This window comes from Trematomus bernacchii, unplaced genomic scaffold, assembly GCF_902827165.1.
Source record: "Trematomus bernacchii unplaced genomic scaffold, fTreBer1.1, whole genome shotgun sequence".
Lineage (NCBI taxonomy): Eukaryota > Metazoa > Chordata > Actinopteri > Perciformes > Nototheniidae > Trematomus > Trematomus bernacchii.
This window is the reverse complement of record NW_022987727.1, coordinates 3,978,762-3,999,585: the sequence shown is the minus strand read 5'-3', so window position 1 is coordinate 3,999,585 and position 20,824 is coordinate 3,978,762. Positions and strand designations below refer to the sequence as shown.

At 40.4% G+C, this 20,824-nt stretch overlaps 2 protein-coding genes across 2 annotated transcripts; one reads left to right on the top strand and one right to left on the bottom strand.

Moving 5' to 3' along the window:
* The first annotated feature begins 881 nt into the window (after window positions 1-881).
* Window positions 882-18,483, top strand: sort1b (sortilin 1b). Its single transcript, XM_034144909.1, has 20 exons — window positions 882-1,473; window positions 4,826-4,885; window positions 5,129-5,202; window positions 5,282-5,378; window positions 5,491-5,652; window positions 6,291-6,364; window positions 8,456-8,505; window positions 9,424-9,551; window positions 9,642-9,786; window positions 10,014-10,169; window positions 10,792-10,898; window positions 11,129-11,231; window positions 11,338-11,509; window positions 12,398-12,588; window positions 12,684-12,873; window positions 13,203-13,319; window positions 14,942-15,050; window positions 15,173-15,285; window positions 15,423-15,552; window positions 16,350-18,483. The coding sequence occupies exons 1-20, from the start codon at window positions 1,201-1,203 to the stop codon at window positions 16,362-16,364; spliced, it is 2,466 nt and encodes an 821-aa protein (XP_034000800.1). The 5' UTR covers window positions 882-1,200; the 3' UTR covers window positions 16,365-18,483.
* Window positions 18,482-20,356, bottom strand: ngrn (neugrin, neurite outgrowth associated). Its single transcript, XM_034144910.1, has 3 exons — window positions 19,905-20,356; window positions 19,562-19,672; window positions 18,482-19,209 (listed from the first exon to the last, which is right to left on the bottom strand). Exons 1-3 carry the CDS (start codon window positions 20,126-20,128, stop codon window positions 18,621-18,623), a joined length of 924 nt encoding a protein of 307 aa, XP_034000801.1. The 5' UTR covers window positions 20,129-20,356; the 3' UTR covers window positions 18,482-18,620.
* Window positions 20,357-20,824: the final 468 nt, after the last annotated feature.

Genomic DNA, 20,824 nt, shown 5'->3' with positions numbered 1-20,824 from the left:
TCAAATGTATACTATAATAAATTCTTTTACAGTTACAATACTGATACTGTAACTTAAAATTATAGCATTAAAGTTTCTATTTGACGGTAATTCATTTTACAGTATTTAACTGGCAACAATTGACAAGTTACTTACTGTAATTCATTTTACAGTAAGTAACTTGTCAATTGCTGCCAGTTAAATACTGTGAATTTCACGGTACGTTTCTTACAGTGTAGGCACAAGAAACAACACATAGGCCTACGCATATTGGTTTAACATATAAAACAAACTGTATTAAAGCATGCCATATTTAACGATTATAATATAACATGAAATAAAGTATTTATTTATCGAATTTAACTATCAAATTAATTGCGTTATTCCTTTTACTTCGTTGTCATTTACAATTATTATATGGCAGGAGAAACAATGCTTGGGGAAAGGCTTTTCAGATTGTTAAAGTACAACATATTCAACAACACTGGGAATTTAACAAATCACACACAAAGCATATATTTTTCTTTAAAACAAACTATTCGTTTTATTACTTTTGAGTGATAGAGCCAGGTGGGCGGAGCCAATGAATTATAAAGCAGCACTTACTCTGTATTCTCCCCCTTTTAGATTAGCCCACCTGTATTTAAATAACACGTTTATTGTCTCCCAAAATGTAACCAATTGTAAAAAAAAATCACATTTGAATTGATTTCTGGATGGATGGAGTTACATGATAGTAATGCTCAACCTATCTTGACAGGCTTTGACAGCTACTGTAATCGCGCTCCTCTGTTAGGTCCCGCCTCCTCAAAACCTCAAAAGCGGATTGGTGGACCGGAACAGAAGAACAGCCAATCACAGAGTCGTCTCTCTGCATATAGCATTACATGGTTACAACCACAACCTGCAGACACAATTTGCTTGATCGTGGCTAAGGAGTGCTGCGCGGATATTCGCTGTTAATACTCCGGTACAAAATTTCGTTTTTTGACATAGTTTCTGCTGCTGCGCGGGGAAATAGACGGAGCTTTGAGGGCGCTCCGTGTTTTGAAAGCCCGAAATAATCGCTGTCAGGAGGAGACTACTGTATTGTTGATGTCATCCGCGGCAGAGCTGTAGCGACCTTCAATTTCCAGACAAGACCAGGATAAACAAAGACTTGTTTTGGGGTGTTTTTTCGTCTTTGTTTTGTTTTGTTTGCCGTTGACACCAGCAGCGAGGATGGGACTTTTGCTGCGCGGTGCCCTGCTGTTATCCGTTTTCACTTTCGCAGCCGGTCTAGATTCTAGGCTGGAATCCAACCCTTTCGGACAGTCGCTTTTTGCGAGGCATTCAAACATTAAAGCACAAGCAGCGAACATCGTAAAGAGAGCTCTGCCTGCATGGCTGGCTGCATCACCAATCCACAAGATACAACGAAGAAGCACCGAGCAGGGCGACTCCTGCAAAGCAATTAAAGGAGCTGACACCAAGTTAGCAGAAAACACCCACAGTGTAAGTTACCAACTGAGGTCCTGTTACTGATAATTAAATGAGCGTAACGCAGAGGATGCGCAGGTGCTAACCAGGTGCAACAATAATAGGCCTAATCAGCTATCATGTGCCTTTTAGAAACCTGGCGGCCTGTTTCCATTCAACTGTAGACTTAACCCCGAAGATATTGCACTGTGTTTCTGTTTTTTTTTTATTTTTTTTTTAAAGAACCTGGAAATGACTTGCTTGGAACCATCTTCCCTTACATCATGATTTCTCTTTAGCATTTGGTGCAGTGGAATACAGTGTGGTGAAACAGTAACAACGCCTATTTTCCTCATGCTTAAAGACCTACGTAGGCTGCACTGAAGCACTACCAGACAGGTTTACCTTTCAAATGCTCCAATGATTGCCATGCCCTATATCTTATTCTTGTTAAGGATGCAGCTGTATTCTGTATTTGTGGATCCCACTTTTCTTTGCTTCACTGACAGTGAATCTGCCTTAATGTTGACTGGGAAATTGGCCCAGTGGGATCCATGTGACTGGCTGTGTGGTAGTTATTTTGTAATTAAAAGCTGTGTTTGTGTGGTGGTGTAAGGAGTTAGCAAGCAGGAAGTCTGCTGGATACCAAGAGACTACAGCATTTAGTTTTTATCTCTTAAATCCTGAATAGGGGAGAAGGCTACATTTGGTCTCAACAGATGTGTAATGGTTTAAGTGCTTTCCACAGAAAGTGAAATTAATGCAGCTTATAAAGTATCTACGCAACTATGCTTTTCCTAAACAGGAGGCTGACCTCAGCAGAGTCCAGTGTATTTGCCTAGTTCCTCATTGCCATGTGATCAACTTTGCATCGCAGTTTTTGTATACTTGCCCTGGTAATCTAAAGTCGACAGAATTCCTGGAGGCTCAGCTTCGTCATTCCCCACGAGTTAATGTTGCAGGTCCCACTGGTACTGGAGCTGCTTACAGCATGAACTGCTGGTAGAGACCTGCCTGAAACACTTAGTGAGTGTTCACATGGTTGAAGAACATGGGAAAAAAGTTTCACAAATACAATTTTTAATTAGGCAGTTGGTCAAGTATTTTAGTTTGAGCCCTACTGCTAAATTGACTTGATTTGCACAAAACAATCAACAGAAGCAAAGTCTGTTTCTTGTCCTCAGGTCTTAATGTGGTATTCATTAGCTATGTTCAAAGGTCTTTCCTGAAAGCAGTTTGACTGGAGCTTTCCGCCTGTTGAAATGCTTGTGTGGTCTGATAAGAGGTGCTTCAGTTTCTACTTTGTCATCAGTGGAAGGAAGCACGGTAGCAGTCAGAGCAAAACAAATTGTAAAATGCACAATTTGACTTCAGTTTGTAGTTGTGTGGTCAGTGCTAGGACTGTTAACTCTTAAGTTGATCAGTTGCCTAATTTGTTGTTTTGGTCTTTGTCGTCTAAGATTTCTTGAGTCCATTCACCATTTTTATCTGCAGAATGATTTATTTCCAAGAATAAGCACATCTCGTGTTACTTTAGCATGAGTCTTTGTGGAAGAAACATGTCTGTGGATCCATTAAACAAATCAATTTGCTGGCAAAATCGTAAAAGTGTTAGTAGACTAATTAGTGTGAATGCTGTTTACAGCATTCCACTATAGTTCTTCTTCTTCTTCTTCTTCTTCTTCTTCTTCTTCTTTCAACCAATATTTTGCCGTCGATTAACTTCAGCCTACTTTCAGCTACAGAAACCATTCAAATATCAAAATGTTCAGCCTTTTCAGCACATGATAGGAAACTTTCAACTTTTTCAAAATATGTTATACGTTTTGAAATATTCAGCTTTTTAAACTCTTTTTTTAACATGTAACTCAATGGGAGGAACCTTCAAATCCTCTTTTACCTACACCGTGCGCCAACTGCTACTCCTTCCACATACTTTCAGCTAGAGACTTCATTCCAACTTTAAAATGATCACAAGACCTTCAGCTATAACACTTGTTCTTCAGATTTTTCATATATTTTACACTTTTTGAGATATTTAACTTAGTTTGGAGCTTGGTAAAGAGGCTTTCTTCAGATTTTAACAGTAGTGTGTATTGCGCAGCTCGTTAAGGCTTAGACCCCATTTACACGCAAACGCATACGAAACGCAAACGAACCGAATACGATATCAAAAAAGTATTCCGTTCACACGAGACCGCTCGGGAGCGCTGGAGACGCTGTAGTACATATGCCGGGCCTGTAAGTGGCGCTGTACTTTCGCCACAAAATACACCAAAAGCAGCGAAGAAGACCCCCAAGCATGGTTGCCATGGTTACCCTTCTGTTTATGCCCCGCAGTGGATTTAGCAACATGTAGTTCATGTAATTCTCCATGTCCACTTGTTGCTGATGGTTGTGGTAGAGGAGCTGTAGATTTTGCACTAACATCTGTAGCATGGTCAGTAGCAGTAGCACTAGCAGTAGCTACTGACAGTAGCTACTGACCATGCTACAGCAGTGAGCAGCAGAGGTGGGGAGAGGTGGGGCTATGGCTTCATCGTTATCAGGAAATGATCGTATAGGGCGTACACACAGAGCCGTTTGGCCCCCCAGAGCGTTCCGTTTGCAGATCTATCCACCTTGGGACCCGTTATCGTTTGCGGGGTCCGTTTCCGCGTTTCCGTTACGGCCTCGTGTGAACGAACGGGCTATACGAAAGAGAAAAGTAGCGGATACAGCCGTTTGCGTTCTCGTGTAAACAGCACATCAGGGTGCGTGATATCAAAGCTAGAGTGGAGGACAGCTTGACATTCGCCTTACATTTCTTTTTTTAAACTGCCTTAATTCCCAAACCCTACACTCCTGGGACATAATTGTATGCTTGAATTGTAGGAAAACATCTCTTAGCTTGAAAAATAAAAAATAATTAAGCAAAAAAATTAAACAAAATGCCTCTTGAGGGCATGAAGTGACAAAGACTTTCAACATGTCTCCATTAAGGCCCATTGTAAATTCAGCCTGATCTGTCCTCAGAGCAGCAGCTGCACACCTTTAGTAAATCTGCCAAAAATGCCACATTATTGACCCGAAGGTACACAAAAAGCACACTTCAGACGCTCGTCGGGGTCCTGAGATGCTGCACGCGTTGACATTTTACCGATATTAGCTACTGTTTTTAAACTATAGTTAGAAATGTAAGAGTTTTATCTCTCATTCAGAACAATGGAATGCTAAATTCAGCAACAAATGTACACAACAATGTGTTATTTCTGCAGTCTAGGACAGCCCTAGTAGGTTTATACCTTCTTTTCAACTTAAAGTAAACCTTAAGTATTTCTACAGATATAGACATACTGCTCAACTAGTGCTGTGATTTGTAATATGTTTATTTTCAATCTTTCTTCAGTATACCTTCAATGACCTGAGTGGGTCAGTGTCGCTGGCCTGGGTTGGAGATGGCACTGGGGTGAGTGTTATTTTCTTCAGTTTTTTTGCACAAACCTGTCTCTCTTGCAGTGTTGTTTCTCTGTGACGGGAGCAGACTACACTTTGCTTGAATATTGAGTGAACTGCATGAAAGTGACAGTGAAGTCTGCTTGCAAAGAACCTTGTTGATTTCATAATGAGTCCCCTCACATAAGGGTCTGATCTACCTAAATAAAAGATCCAGGCTCCACTTTCTTAAAGCTAAACCTTCTTTTCTTGGCAGGTCATTCTGGCTTTGACGACCTTTCAGGTGCCCTTCTTCATGATTAGACTCGGGCAGTCAAAACTCTATCGAAGGTAAGTCCTGCTGGAAAAAAAAAACTCATGCTTTGCATTTGATTTGCATTTACATCAACCGCAACCCTTTATGTGCTAGTGAAAACTACGGGAAGTCGTTCGAAGATGTGACGTCCCTCATCAACAACACCTTCATCAGGTCAGAGTTCGGCATTGCTATCGGGAACAGTGGGAAAGTAAGTCATGTCCTCATCATCAAATGTTGTACTTCTCTGACGTGCCGAGCTGTAAAATACCTTTAGCCTTTGTTTGGTTTCATCAGTCTACATTTTGATCTCTGGCTCGTAGGTGATCCTGACAGGAGAAGTTTCTGGAGGTCTTGGGTCCAGGGTCTTTGTCTCTGAAGACTTTGGAAAGAGTTTCATCCACCGCGACCTGCCCTTCATCCCCCTGTCGCAGATCACATACAACCCTGACAATTCCAATGTGCTTCTGGTCCTCAGCAACAGTGTAAGAGTTAGAAGCTATTTATAACTTTGTTTATAGAGCACATTTCATACATCTACAAATTAAACATTTAAACAAGGGCAAACATATGATAATATGTGACAATCAACAGACAGTAAACAAGTAAAAAGTACCATAAAGTCTATTGATACTTAGAGCCAATGGTGTGTATAAAAATGTACAAATAAAGGGGTTATATGCTCTCTTTATTGTCTCCTATTAAATCGACGGTTTTTGAAAACCAGTAAAAAAAAAAAGCATTGAAACTATCTATCCTATCTATCTATCCTATCCATTAAAAATAGCTTTTGTTTGGAACTTACAATATGGGATTTAAGTAAGTTTGTCCATATAAACCTTAAAAGCTTTACAGTATGTGTGTATCTCATAGTTATAAGAGATCTGTCATTAATTTGAGAGAGTAAACAACCTTTTGCGTGACCTGGTTTAAAACCCTTAAGCAATGGCCTTAACCTCACTCCCTCATAGAAAGAATAAAAACAATGGTCAATAATTGTATTAACATGTCAAGGTTATTTATGGGCAACTCATGTTCTGTACCAAGTTCTGTGTGAGCTGAGTCAACAGTGCAGTTGAACCAATATTGAATTACTTAATAAATCTATTTTTTCTGTCTTCAGAATGAACTGTGGCTGTCTGAAGATTTTGGCAGCAACTGGAAAAAGATCCAAGACACAGTGTGTCTTGTTAAATGGTAAGAGACGAGGCAAACTGAGGATATAAGCACCTTTGTCAGGTGCTCAGTGAACAAACAGCAGTGTAACTCAAAATCCCCAAATGTGTCTCAGGTAAACATTTCTATTCAGTGAGATTAGGGAGTAGTTGAAAGACGGCATTCTTATTGGTCTGTCAACTGGCAACGATTCAAGAAGTGATAGGATCTGTTAGTCATATTTTTCTTTTGTTTTAGTTCCTCCAACATAATAATTATTACAGGTAGGATGAAAGCAGAGTGTTGTTTTGACAGTTATGCTGATTTGTTTTTACCTCAATAACCTCAATGACAACATGTTCATAATTTTCCTTCAAAGACTTGTATCTTTGCTCCAAAATAGGCAGTAAAACTGCATTGCATTACAGTCGGTGACTGTAAAACCAGGTCAGCTGAGGCCGAGCCCTTGCAGCACTCTTGTTGATTTAGAGTTACTTCCTGGTTTGTATTGCTTGGTAACCTTTGCAGCTCTAAATACTGTATATTGTTACCTTTGAAGCTGTGTTTTCAAAGTCACTGTAAAAAAACTGCATGTACATGACAGTGTTCATAAAACATCAACTTTTATTACTATCCCAAAGATGTTCATTTGAACAAGCTCGAGGAAGTTAGGTCATTTTAATCTTGGACAGGAGCTTTGTAAAGTCAAAGCACAACATTAAAAAAACTGTAAATATTTAGTAAGGGCATGACTGAGCTGTCTTTGCATTTGATAATCCATGTCCTGCAATGTCTATTTTCACTATGAAGCAAAACCTATTATAGGAATAAACAGAGGATGCATTAGGAATCCTGAGAGACCTGAGGCCTGTACTACGAAGCCGGATTTTCCTAACCTGGATATGTTTGAGTTAGCCGGTTGGCCCAATCCAAAACATACGCGCTCTCGCTAAACGGTCCTACGACGTTGGTTATCAAGTGGATCGCTCAAGCCAGCCGTGTCCTATCTAGTTAGGTGCACGTTCACATGAAAGGGGTGGTATTTGGAGCATTCGACCAATCTCAAACATGGACAAGCGTACTGACAGCGCAGCGTCATACTTCCTGAATGAAAAGTGAACTTTAATATTAGTCAAATATGAAGAAGTTAAACTTTAAACATCCATGACTTAAACACTTTATCCAGGATAAAAGCCACATAGCTGCACCTGCAAGGTGAATACAGCTGGTAAAAGAAAAAGCGTTTGAATGCGTACATTAACAGGTTTATGATATCACTGCCCCGTCCAAGACACGAGTGTATCTGACTTTAATTACATTTGACTCGAGTGTTTCATCAACTTAATGTGTTGCTTAAAATAATACTTCTGCATACAGTATGTGACACTGTGAGTGTTGCACGGCCAGATACGGCTCAAGAAGCTGACTCAGATAAGGAAATATATGATACATTATGATGTGATGTGATATGAATGATAATGGGACACATCGACATCTGCACTCACAGTGCCGCGGACTGTACTTAATGTTACTCTGATCCGGTTACTTATGTCGTGGCAGATATTTAAGTAAGCTTTCTTAACGCTAATGTTATAATAGTCAGATTGCTCTGAAGATAGGAGGGGATATTCTATTAATGTTCACGTTCACACAGTCAGTTGATTTTTGCCGGCCGTCTTTCCTGCAACGGCAGTTTTTCTGTATTTCCTCTATCCTGTAATATGACTTGATAGCTTTAAACTCCGCACACGGAGCTCTGATTGGTCAGCAGGCGGTGCTTTCACTGAGTTGATCTCTTAGCCTGCAACCTAACCTCCTCCCGAGGAGGTTAGCCGCTCAGCATAAGTTACCATGGAGATCTAGCCCGCTAAAAAGAGAACCAGCGTCGTAGGACCGGAAAGCCCGAGTTTTCCCTGAAGTCAGCCGGCTAAGCGAAAATCCGGCTTCGTAGTACAGGCCTCTGATTTCTTCTGTGCTGATTTTGTTGTTTATTGAAACGTGAGCATTTGTCACATACTTAACATCAACAAATCCCTATACATCTACTGTAGTAAGCTTAAATGTCCTTGACTTTGGAGGCTAAAATGGGTGTTTCTGCTTATCTGAAATTCTTTCTTTTCATTGTGATACCAGGGGAAGGAAAAATACAATTTTCTTCACATCCAGCCGGAATGGATCCTGCGGTAAGTCATCCCTTCTTAAAGGTCCCATGTCATGGCCATTTCTACTGATCATAATTCCATTGTTGAGGTATACTAAAATAGATTTATATTGTGCCATTTTCCAAAATCGCATTGGTTTCTCATACAACATCTCTGGATAGTATGTGTATTCACTCTCTGTCCTACACGGCTTGTTGGAGCTCCTGCCCCCCCCCTCCCTATGAGCCCAGTGGCCGTCTGCGAGACAGCAAGACACAGCGAAACCCAGCCCGAACACACACACACACCCGCAGCCTGGCTGGGAGTTTGTGTGTGTGCTCACACACCGACTCACAGCCTCGCCGCGTCCCGCCGTCTCAGGGAGGAGAAATCGGCGGAACTGCAGCTGAGAAAAGATTGAGTGTGTGTGTGTGAGGAAGTCCGCGGATTGGTCAATTTGGACCAATCCACGGACTTAACCTAACGGCTCCGCGGACGTAACGTAATGGCTCCACGGATTGGTCCATTTGGACCAATGGGACCATTTGAGTCGTCGTTACGTCACTTAGTACCAGGAAGAAAAAGAGAAATCTCCAACGAGGCGTTCTGGGGCAGCATAGACAGGTATTTTCTGTGTTAGAGTTTTACTCGCTACAGGGTGTACTTTGAGGGTTTGTGACTTTGCAGACCGTTTACAGTACATGCATAAAAACCTACATAACACACAAGGGGACGAGTAATAACCGGAAAAGCATGACATGGGACCTTTAAAGCAAAACCTAAAAATACTTATGTTTTTTTATGCATATGTTATTACTTTAACAGATGAAAAAGCTAAATATTTATAAATATATCCTTATTTTCATGATTGTGGGTCATATTTCTTTTAAATGCTATATGCAACTATTAAGTAACTCTTGTAAAATGTATTTCAAAGTAGTCCATTGTTTATTTTTCCAGTGGATCGGGGAATGCTGGATCTGAAGAGGTCTAGCAACTATGGTAAAACCGTCAAGACAGTCGCTAGTAAGATCTACTCCTTCGGTCTGGGTGGACGCTTCCTCTTTGCCTCTGTGATGACAGGCAGGGTCAGTATACATCAGGTCCTAGTAACCAGCAGATAAGGAAACATGATCTGGCATCCAGAGTCAAAATATTTCTCGCCTGTCTCTCTGCAGGGAACTCTCAGGATGATCCATGTGTCAGTGGACCAGGGTGACAAGTGGAACATGGCCCAGCTGCCCCCTGTTGGGCACGAGCAGTTCTACTCCATCCTGGCAGCCAACGACGACATGGTCTTCATGCACGTCGATGAGCCTGGAGGTCAGTCTGTGCAGAAAACTCACCTGTTTCCTTGTGAAAAGCATCACCATTTAGGAATAGGAGGCAGCGTGTAGAGAATGTAAAGCATGTACTTTTGGCTATGTAGATAAAAAAAAAAAAACTCCAATACTATATCATTTCAAACGATCACCTAATGTATAAAACCCAGCACATGGATTTTCTCTCCAGTATGTGTAAACTCATTTGTTTCTTCTCTACATCCACAGATACAGGATTTGGCACCATTTATGTATCAGATGACCGGGGCACTGTGTACTCCAAGTCATTGGAGCGCCACCTTTACACCACCACGGGGGGCGATACCGACTTCACTAATGTCACTTCCCTGCGAGGAGTATTCTTCACCAGCGTTTTGGCGAAAGGTAGTTCTATTCATATGCCTGTGGTTGGTAAACGGATAGCAAACACATGCCTGTACTCAAACTCCCCTTAGAAAGACATACACATATTACTTCTTCATTACATACCAGAGGCAGGGCGTTAAATCAATATTTAATTAGCTGTTCAGTGTTAGATGTCCTGCTTTTTTTGATGCAGCTGGCTGACACTTCACTAGAAATATCACATCACCAGCTAAAGCTTGACTCCATCTTGTCTGCGGCGCTCTAAATGGTCTGTTTACAAATCTCCTTGTTCCTTTTTCTTAAATTCTAACCCAAGTTTTCCGTTTTCATCCTGCCAAATGTATCTATTATTACTCTGTGTTTCGCCCAATGTATACATTATTACTGTGTGTTTCATCTAAGAAAGAAGAAAGAAACACACACACACACACACACACACACTCACACACTCACACACACATTTCAAATGCAATGGTACTTAATATCATATCTGACATTTATTATGGCTTCTTTAAATAAAACGTGCTTTACTTCCTACTAAACTGCCCCACAAAAAATGTCGAACACTGAACAGAAATGAAACATATTGTTTAGCTAAATGTTGAAGACTACCTGTGAATATGATGTCTTGTTGTTCCAGATAACTCTGTGCAGTCTGTGGTGTCCTTTGATCAGGGAGGGGAGTGGGTTCCCCTGAGGAAACCTGCCAACAGCAAGTGCGATGCTACAGCTAAAGACCCAGACAAGGTAAACAGAGAAAAGAGGAAAAAGAAACAAAGATAGAAAGTAGATCAGTCTTGATAGAAACTGTGTACTTTGATGAAATAAGTATTGATAAACTAGCTTTTGTATTGTAGTGTCAAAAAGGCTAAACACAGCACATTAGAAGTGGCAGTATTTCTTTTTTTAAATGTATTATTTCAACCTCTACCGTGTTTGAACTGTAAACATTCAGATTGATGTGTTTGTGTCTACAGTGCACTCTCCACATCCATGCGGCCTACAGCACTGCTATGAAGCTGAACGTCCCCATGCTGCCTCTGACTGAACCAAACGCTGTGGGCCTCATCATATCTCACGGTAACTCAGTTCAGAGCTTTCTATACCATTATAATTTTTTTAAACAATGGTCCAAGAATGTTTCCAAAATACAAAAATACATTCTGACCACTTTCTATCTCACCAGGGAGTGTTGGGGATGCCATCTCAGTGATGAAGCCTGATGTGTATGTGTCTGATGATGGGGGGTATACATGGCTAAAGGCCCTGGATGGGCCCCATCACTATGCTATTCTGGACTCTGGAGGGCTGCTGGTTGCTGTGGAGCAAAGCCCCAATAAACCTATCAACACCATCAAGTGAGTCTCTGTTAGGGAATGGATCAGTTTGTTTGCTGATGCTTTGAGTCTCTATTTGTTGTCTTTACCTGATTTATATGTATTAAACTGCATGCAGTACAACTCTCTCACATATGGTTTCGCTTTACTTTAAAGGTCCCCTATTTAACAGATTTTCAACAATATATTATAGGTCTCAGATATATACAAAACATGTCTCTGAAGTGTTTGGCTTGAAATACCAAACAGATCACCCATTAGCCGCATTCACACCGGAGTACTTTCCCCCGTACTTTTCCCCTTTAGTTCCGTTAGTACCCCTTATGTTGCGTTCACACCAAAAAGAGTACTTAGTGCCGGGAACTTTTACCCCCATTTGTAGTGCCTGCTAGAGAGGTGGTACTATCCTGGGGGGAAAAAGTGGCCCAGTTCTGATTGGCTGGGCGAATTGCAAACCACGCCCCGTAAAACTCTGAAAAGTTTTGTGAAGCCGCCATTGTATTTGTGGCATTAGCATTATTAGCATTAGCATTAGCCCCGCGCACCAACGGAGAGAGAATAACTTATGGCAACACAAAAAAAAACATAGGAGCGGTGGAGTGATGAGGAGGTGTCGGCGTTCTGGCGATTTACTCGGAAGGCTTCAGTAGAAGCTGCTGGGAGTCCCAGCTTCTATGACATCATAAAGTGGCCAAAATCTGATCAGCTCATTTTCAGACAGATTTTTATATAAACGGATCAGGACAAAAAGAGAGAGAATCTTTTTTCCTGAAACTTTCAGAATCTCTTAACGCACAGGGGACACGTGTATGTATAAAAGACATGAACAAGTGGATTTTGCACAATAGGTGACCTTTAATATTTATTGGGGTTATGCTAATGTTCGTACTTTCATGAATGTCTTGACAGATTTTCTACTGATGAAGGACAGTGCTGGCGTAATTACGTCTTCACCAAAGAACCCATCTACTTTACTGGGCTGGCCTCGGAGCCGGGAGCTCGCTCCATGAACGTCAGTGTCTGGGGCTACAGAGACGCCCTCCTCAGCCAGTACTGGATCTCCATCACCATCGACTTCAGGGATCTGCTCACCAGAGACTGTGCGTGACAGGAGAATATGTCTGATACAACAAACTGACTGTCAATATTTTGTGTTCTGATTGAGTTATATGTAACAAAACATTGATGAACGCAGGTGGTGATGATGACTATGTGCAGTGGTTGGCTCACTCTGATGACATCAGTGACCCCAAAGATGGCTGCATGCTGGGCTACAAAGAGAAGTTCCTGCGTCTCAGGAAGGACTCTGTTTGCTGGAACGGACGAGATTTCAAGGTCAACACGTCACCGACCCCCTGTTCGTGCACCCTGGATGACTTCCTGTGGTAAGACATGTGCCCCAAATTCATACTAATATTACTGCTTACTGGCGATAATTGTTTTTAATTTGAAGTAAATGTGATTAACTCAAAAATCAAACAAAAATGGATGCACTTTAAAACATAAACTACTGTAACTTGAGAAACGTTCCATATTAAATGTGTCAAACTTGTATTGAATATCAGTGTAAACGTATCCGGGAAAGTACTTTTCCTATGAGAAAAGAAATGACTGTGAAAATTAAAAGGTTCATGTAAATCAAATTAATTACAGATGCAAGAGAACATGTAGGCTTTTCTTCCACCCTTACTCATGATATTTTGTCTCTCTGCAGTGACTTTGGTTACTACCGTCAGGAGAACAGCTCTGAGTGTGTGGAGCAGCCGGACCTGAAGGGCAAAGTGCTGGAGTTCTGTCTGCAAGGCAAAGAGGAACAACTGCAGACCAGTGGGTGAGTGACTGTGTGGACCCTCTCCTGTGTTTATTAACACTACATGATTCACTTAAACTAGTCTATAATGATAAGTCTGCTTGATAATGTATTTATCCATTTCACTATTTACAATATATTCAAACATATTCAACAACGTATATTGTCACATTTTATGGTAGATAGTGACAGAAGATAGCTGTCAGTGTTTGTCTGAGTAGAGAAGTAATGAGGAAGAGGAAGTAGAGATCAGTCAGGGGAAGCAGAGGAGGGGGAGAGTGACTCTCATGCTTTCAATGAGGAATAATGAAAACAAATAATCATAAGAAGGACACACGCATCTCAGAGTCTGATCTGACGTTGAACGGGTGCTTGATCAAATTGAATAAAGTTAAAACAAGAACAAATTGATTTGCACACTCGAAGGCTCCATTTGAAGGATTGTAATGGTGCTGTGTAATGTTTTGAGAGTGAATGTTGACCATAACGGGCCGTCTCCACGGCAGCGTTAAAAAAATCTTGGAGGTGGGCGTATCTGAAGCTTGAGGATTTTTTGCGAGCAACCAATCACATGAATCTCCCGCCCGCGACATACGAAGCAAAAAAGCCCGAAGTAAACTGGATATAAACTCCCCAAAACAGGCGAAAACCTACCACTGTCTCTGCCACCTCCCTCCATGCCTGGCTCCTCCGGTTTATATCCCGGTAGGTCTGGTCATAAAGCACCGGGTGATTGATTCGCTACCGCTAATTTCTCCTCCATTTTTTGGAATATGAGGAAATGACCTGCGGTATGTCTCTCCCAGCATACACGCCGTTTGATTGGCTAGAGCTTGAACTGTCAGATTTGCGTACACGGGATTTGATTGGCTGACGCTTCCACCTCAGCCTCAAAAGTTGAACATTGTTCAACTTTGGATCTTGAAAATCCTGAGAATCTCCGCTCGCCTGCCCACAATGCATTTCGGCGAAAGCGAAAAAAAGTGACGTCACCCCATTCAAAGTGAATGGGCAGAAGCGTTTCAAGATTTTTTTAACGCTGCCGTGGAGACGGCCCGTAAAGGAAAATGACATTTTCGGTTCACAGATCTTCTTTCATTTTTTTATTTATGTTTAATTGGCAAGGGCAGAGGGATTTTTAGGATTTTCATTGCCAGTGACTGCATCCCTTTAGATGTTGTGCATAAGACTATATAACTTGAAATTGGACTTGAAAATCCAGTTAGACCATTGTGTGTTGTGGGAACTCCCAGTGAATTGGTGTTTAACTTCTGTACTGTCACGTTTTCCCCAGTGAAATTGAATACTTTAGTGGTGTATACATTATTTTATATCTATGTGTTAACAGTAACAGGAGGGATCTTAAAAAAAACATTGCATTTTGATATAAAAAAGGGGCATGTTCTTCTTTTAAAAAAAAAAAATAATATTAAATAGATGATACATGTGTAAAGTTAGTGGGTGACACACACAATTGTATGTTACAATATGACTGGGATGTGATCTAAACTTAAATGTATATGATAAATTAACATTAGGTGATATTAACTGCTGTATAGACCGATCTGCATTTGAATGTTTATCCGTGTCAGTTGGAAATATGCAACTAACTATCATACTCTTGATGTGTCTTTGGTCCACAGCTATAGGAAAATCCCCGGAGATAAATGCGAGGGAGGAAAGATGCCTGAGCGTAAAGAGATCGACCTCAGTAAGAGGTGTGTGAGTGACCTGGTGGGCCCTGAACTTCTGGTCAGTACCTCTGCCTACTTCTGTAAAATGTTACGAATGTTGATTGGTTTTAGTCGTATGCTTGCCTTCAGTGTGTCTGTTCCCACAAGTTTTAACAGTTGCCTCTGCCATTATTTGTACAGATCGACGGTCCCTCCTCCAAGTCTGCACCCATTGTGATAACAGTCCTCATCGTCATGGTGCTGAGCATTGCAGCCGGAGTCGTCTTCATCAAGAAATATGTCTGTGGTGGCAGGTTAGTGTATAGTATATATATTGTTCAGAATGCAGACTCTATCTTTATAATTCAATATTTATTTTCATGTCCATCATGTCTTTTAAGTGTGTTTTCCAGATACACATTTACCGGATCATTTATTTTGTGCCCTGCAGGTTCCTGGTTCACAGGTACTCTGTGCTGCAGCAGCATGTCGAGGACAATGCTGTTGAAGGGATGGACGACCCCCTGGACACAGACCACACTCAGAATGGCAAGATAGAGTTTCACGACGACTCAGATGAGGTACAGTGTGGATACTTTTCACTCCCTCATACTCAGGATAAGATCAAAACAAATACATGTGTACTATTAAGATTGGGCCATTGTTGTTAGCTGAGACCCAAAACATGTGTGTATTTCTTTAAAGCATGCTGCTTGCAATGTCAAATTCTGAGAAATAAAGAAGTGACACAGAGAAAAAACAAACAAACCAGACAAAAAATGATCTGCAGCACAACTTGATGCTGGATACAAGTAACTTGAATCTTGAGTCCTGCCGTCTACTTTAACTACATCCCCGCCACCTGCTGTAACATAAAATGTGTCTTATATAGGTGGTGGAGGTGAAGAAGGCAAGAAAGTAATGTAATACACTTGAAAGGATACTGGTAAAAACATTTCCAGGGCCCTCTGGTGGACAAACAGTGTAATGTTATTCTTACTAAATGATGTTAAATAAATATTTAGAATTTCTGTACTGCTAAGTCTTGCCGACATATGTATGTGCTGATACCAGAAAAAAAATAAGCTATCATTAGCCGTAGTCATACTCTGCAATTTTAAATCCTTTTTCACATATCATTTCCTCAAAAATGATACAATCTTTAAATACAACAGTAATTGGTCCGGTGTAAGAGAATTCATTGTAGCTTAAAAAAGGGAATGACTTTAAATTATCGCTACAAAGTTATGTCCTTAACTACACCTAGAACACAGCTCCTTAAGTAACTGAGTTGGGCGCATGTGTAAATAAAACCATAATGGATGTTCTTGTTTGCTTTGGTTTCAGGCTTCATTGATATTTTCTTCTCTTTGTACAGGACATGCTGGAATAGCAGGATTAACCTGACATGCTACTGAGCAACAGTTGAGCTTCCAGTTTTTGGCCGCTGCTCCTGTCTCTTTCGTCTCCAGCTACTTCTTCCTTTCACCTTCTAGTATGAAGTTTGGCCTCAGCTATCAGATGGAGAGTCTGCGTTGCTCTGCTGTCATCTATGAAGTATGATGAATGTACGGAAGCTTCCTGGGACTATTTCCACAGTGGGGGAGGAAGGGGGTCTTGTAGTATTGTGCTTCAGTTATTGATTCTGTTGATTGAGTTTAAGTCTCTAACTTATTTATTTTAAGGAATGAAGTACTGATGCAGTAATTTAAACTGCTGACAGAGTAATGGGGTTTGAAGTGAAGCTACTTGTATAAATCCACCACTGCATTATGGGTCCTGCTTCTCCCATCACCTGGGAGCGCTCCGGGAAATACTTCTCATTTTGGTTGAAGATCCGAGAACTTTTTTCTCATGCACTTGTACATAAACCTGTTCTTCTTTGCTGTTTCTGACAATTTGCTAGGTGTTATAACGATTGCTATTTGTAGCTGGTTAATAACTCTCCAAAACAATTTAATCCCTGCTTTAAATAAGGTATTTGACAGCAAGGAGTATGTAAATGTAAGGTTTTTGAGCCTTCTCCTCTGTTGGCACAGATTTGTGAAATCCCCTGTTGTAGTGTATATTTGGAATAAAAGCCAGTGTACTTTTACTCCATGGCATTTAGAACCACGGATGAAGTAATAAGACCCGAGTGGAAATTGCTTTACATTTGTGCATTAGGTTTGATAGCAATAACAATGTTTAGATTCAGTTTATTGTCCGTGCATGTGAAATAATCCCATTGGCACAATATCTCTAATTTATCCAGCTGTTCCTTTTGATGAATGGTCATTGTGTGAAACACATTACGCATAACTGTATAGGGGGGTAAGGTGTGTCTGTTTCAAGACAGGATTTGTGTATGTCTGCAGTTCTAACTGCCCAAAGCACAAAGTCGTTTGTATGCTAGGAGTTTGTAATTTGACATTTTTCCTAAATGTGACCTAATGATTAACGATCAGTCTGTAATAATCACTGTAGTCATGCACATCATGTTTATAGTAATTTGAGCAGTTTTTGTACTAACACACTTTTGAACTGTTACAAATTGTGAATCAAAGAAGTCCAGAGTACGAAATAATTCTAGTTTGATAGTAAATATCTACAGTTATTTTTTACATCAGATTCCGATGATTGAATACATTGATATTATTTGGCATAGAAGCAATAAGAAATGTTGTATAGCATATTTAACAATGTAGCCTATTAGAGTTAACGGACGTGGTGTTTTTTAATTTGCATTTGCATCCGAGTTTGAGCAAATACACTGAATTATTATCGAAAGTTTCATTTCACAGAAAACTGCTGTTTTTTTAAATGATCTTCATACTACTGTCTCTTCAAGTCTTAAAGGGATTCTCTTTTTTTCCTACTTTTTAACATTTGTTCTTATTTGAAATACAATGCTTTCATGCAGGTTTTATTTATTTGTGACTTGCAGGTTCAGAGTGCAGTAAATTGGATGTGGTTATACAAGTGCCTGGTGTCAGATGCGAGGCCCTCCTAATGTGTGGCCAGCATCTATTTACTGAAAATGATCTGTATCAACTTATGTGTAACCAGTCATATCAAGTTTGTCAGTGACACCCCGAAGTAGCTCTTGTTGTCTAAGATTAATCCTTTAGCAGTGACAGACGTGTGTTTCATACCAGCTCCCTCTGAACGGTATGTTACATTTCGATATTTAAATCAAAAGAGATTTGCAAAGAAAATAGCCTAAAATAAATAGGTTATTTTCTCCATGTCTTGGCACAATACATAATTCTGAGTGAAACTTTGACTAGATTAAATTCCATACAAGGTTATTATGTAGCTGCTACAAACTGGGAGACACTTGGCAAGGTTTTTTTATGGGTTTATTGCATTCATAAAAAGGTAACGCATTTCTTACGATTTAAAACTGCTGTATAAATTAATAATTAATTGTGATGATTCTGTAACTATACAAGGTTACATCTTTGTGTCTCTCTTATGTATATTTGAGGTTTTTTTCTTTGGGTTTGCCAATAAATTCATATGTTCCTCTATTTTTGTCACATGATTTTTATTTAATAGCAATGTTATAATATCGTTTACCAAGTCACTGAGTTATCTATTACTGTATGTGAAAAGGACAACCTGATCATCAACACATGGTCAGCGGAAAGTCCAACGCAGGAAGCCATCAGATTCGATACAGAAAGTTTCCCTCTGCATCAAAGAACTCATTTCCATCTTGCACCACAGGGCAAGCCTTTACCGTTTCCATAATCTCTTCAAGTTCTTCTTCTGTGAACAGCCGTCCATCCCAGCTTTCCTCGTCCTCTTCATCTTCCTCTGTTGGATTTGTGTTGTAAATGCTGTCCTCTTCTATTGATGTTGTCACAGGGATGTCTTCACTAACATCAGCTCTGAACTTGGCAGGCACAAGAGAAAAGGGGGCAGGACTCTTAGTCACTAATCCTGAGCTTTCACCACGAAGCATCACAGTCTTGTCAGCCACAGGCACCAAGGCAGATTCAACATTTCCAGGTTGGAGTAGCGCTGTTGTGCGGTTTCCAGACAGTTTCAGCCTGTCCTTCCCTGCCGCGGCTCCTGAAGGCAGCACCTGCTGACCGAGTCCGGACAATGCTCTGGTGTCCTGTTTGAACTTTCTTTCAGGAGTGTGGAGAAACTTGCTGCGGAGGACTCTCCGGATGACATCAGGGCTGACAGAGTAACCCTCAGCCAGACGCTTAACTGTCCACTCCTCTGGTTGCTCCTGCTTCAGATATCTGAAAAATAAAGTATCACCTTAAGCATCATTTATACAAATACTGTGAAGACAGAGAAACTCATCTAGTGAGATTTGTTAAACTGAGATTACAAAGGAGTTTTTGGATACCAACTCACCAAGACCTCTAAGATCATGGCAGTTTTCTTGAGCAAATAAATCATGTAACAACTTCTTCTTTTTTTAAAGTTATTACATGACCCTTTTAAAACATACCTGCTAAAAAAAGAATTTGGAGTAGGCTATATCTATAGGCTTTTGCCAGGTTCCATTAATTAAATAGGAGTTTTACTTATATCCAGGCGTCCATTACATGAACTGGGAGTTGTTCATTAGTATTGAAAGACCCTCACTTGATCTGCGCGATAGCATCCCAGGTGAGCTTCCTCTGTGGAGCTCCTGGTGAAGTCATCTGCCTTCTCAGTATGTGATATTTCACAGTCTTCTGCTTTTGTCTCTGCTCACTGAAACACATGGGAGACATGGTTATATTTTAGATATTTTTTGGCCATTATAATCCCAGGCTCCTCCAACAATACAATATACTTACTCTAGGACATACAAATATGTACAAAAAAAGTGCGAAGATATATACTGATGCAAGTAAAATGCAGGAATACAAAGTTATAGGCAATATAAAAAGACAACCCACACAGCATGTTGTTTATTTCATGGTGGAATAATGTTGACTCTTACTTAAACAAGACCTGGAGTTTGTCCTCCACATCCTCCAGCTCCTCGTCAGACATCTCCTCGCTGTCTCTCTGGGCTCTGTTGGGAACCTTGTCTCTGCGCACATGACTCTGTGCCTTGTTCAATGCTTTGCTCGCAAATCGACAGCTGGTAATAGAAACAGAGGGCATCACTGAGCGAGCACCGAGCCTGTAGAGGAGGGAGAGGACCTGCAGAGGTCTGGCCATGCTCACAGTCGCTGTGTGCTCCTTTTTCAGACAATGTCAAATAACGCACGTCCAGAAGTCAAACTGTCCACATGTTTATAACAATTAGATAACTTGCTTGTTCTGTTAACTAAGGTTAACTCAACAAGAATACCTCCTCCACTGTCATGCCACCATCCCAGCATGAAACTCTTGCATGGACTTCCGCAAATACGACTGTAACTACAGGAAGGCGGCGCCGTTCTGCCTCCTGCCGGAGTGGAGGTGCAGTGTTGGTAAGTGTTACTTAGGAAAGTAGGCCAGCCAGGTACCGAGTACAAGATACATGGAAATGTACTAAATGTGCAAGGTAATGTACAAAAAAAAAGTGTAATTGCATATCAGTACTTTTGGATTACTTTAAAAAGAAACATTGAAAATATTGCACCTTACAGTAAACCACAACATTATGAATGTTTTCAATACAAATTAAAAATGTATTTTACATGTAAAGCATTAACAGTTGGTCAAATAACATTGGAACAAATTACAGGAGTACTATTTGTTCTAAAATATATATTATTTGCTTTTCATGGGTTAATATCATTGGTTATCATAAAACATGATTTTTTGTATTTTAAATATGCTATATTTCAAAGATTCTTTATCAATTGTCACTATAAAGCATTTGCACATTTCTTTAAAGGTTAGCTGGGATGAATATAGTAATTGTTATTG

Excerpts from the sequence above, each read along its gene's own strand:
- sort1b (XM_034144909.1), top strand. The coding sequence starts at position 1,201 with ATGGGACTTTTGCTGCGCGGTGCCCTGCTGTTATCCGTTTTCACTTTC. Across the intron at positions 11,232-11,337 it reads GGGCCTCATCATATCTCACG|GGAGTGTTGGGGATGCCATC; the intron begins GTAACTCAGTTC and ends CTATCTCACCAG. Across the intron at positions 12,874-13,202 it reads ACCCTGGATGACTTCCTGTG|TGACTTTGGTTACTACCGTC; the intron begins GTAAGACATGTG and ends GTCTCTCTGCAG.
- ngrn (XM_034144910.1), bottom strand. The coding sequence starts at position 20,128 with ATGGCCAGACCTCTGCAGGTCCTCTCCCTCCTCTACAGGCTCGGTGCT. Across the intron at positions 19,673-19,904 it reads AAACTCCAGGTCTTGTTTAA|TGAGCAGAGACAAAAGCAGA; the intron begins GTAAGAGTCAAC and ends CATGTGTTTCAG. Across the intron at positions 19,210-19,561 it reads GATGCTATCGCGCAGATCAA|ATATCTGAAGCAGGAGCAAC; the intron begins GTGAGGGTCTTT and ends TTTATTTTTCAG.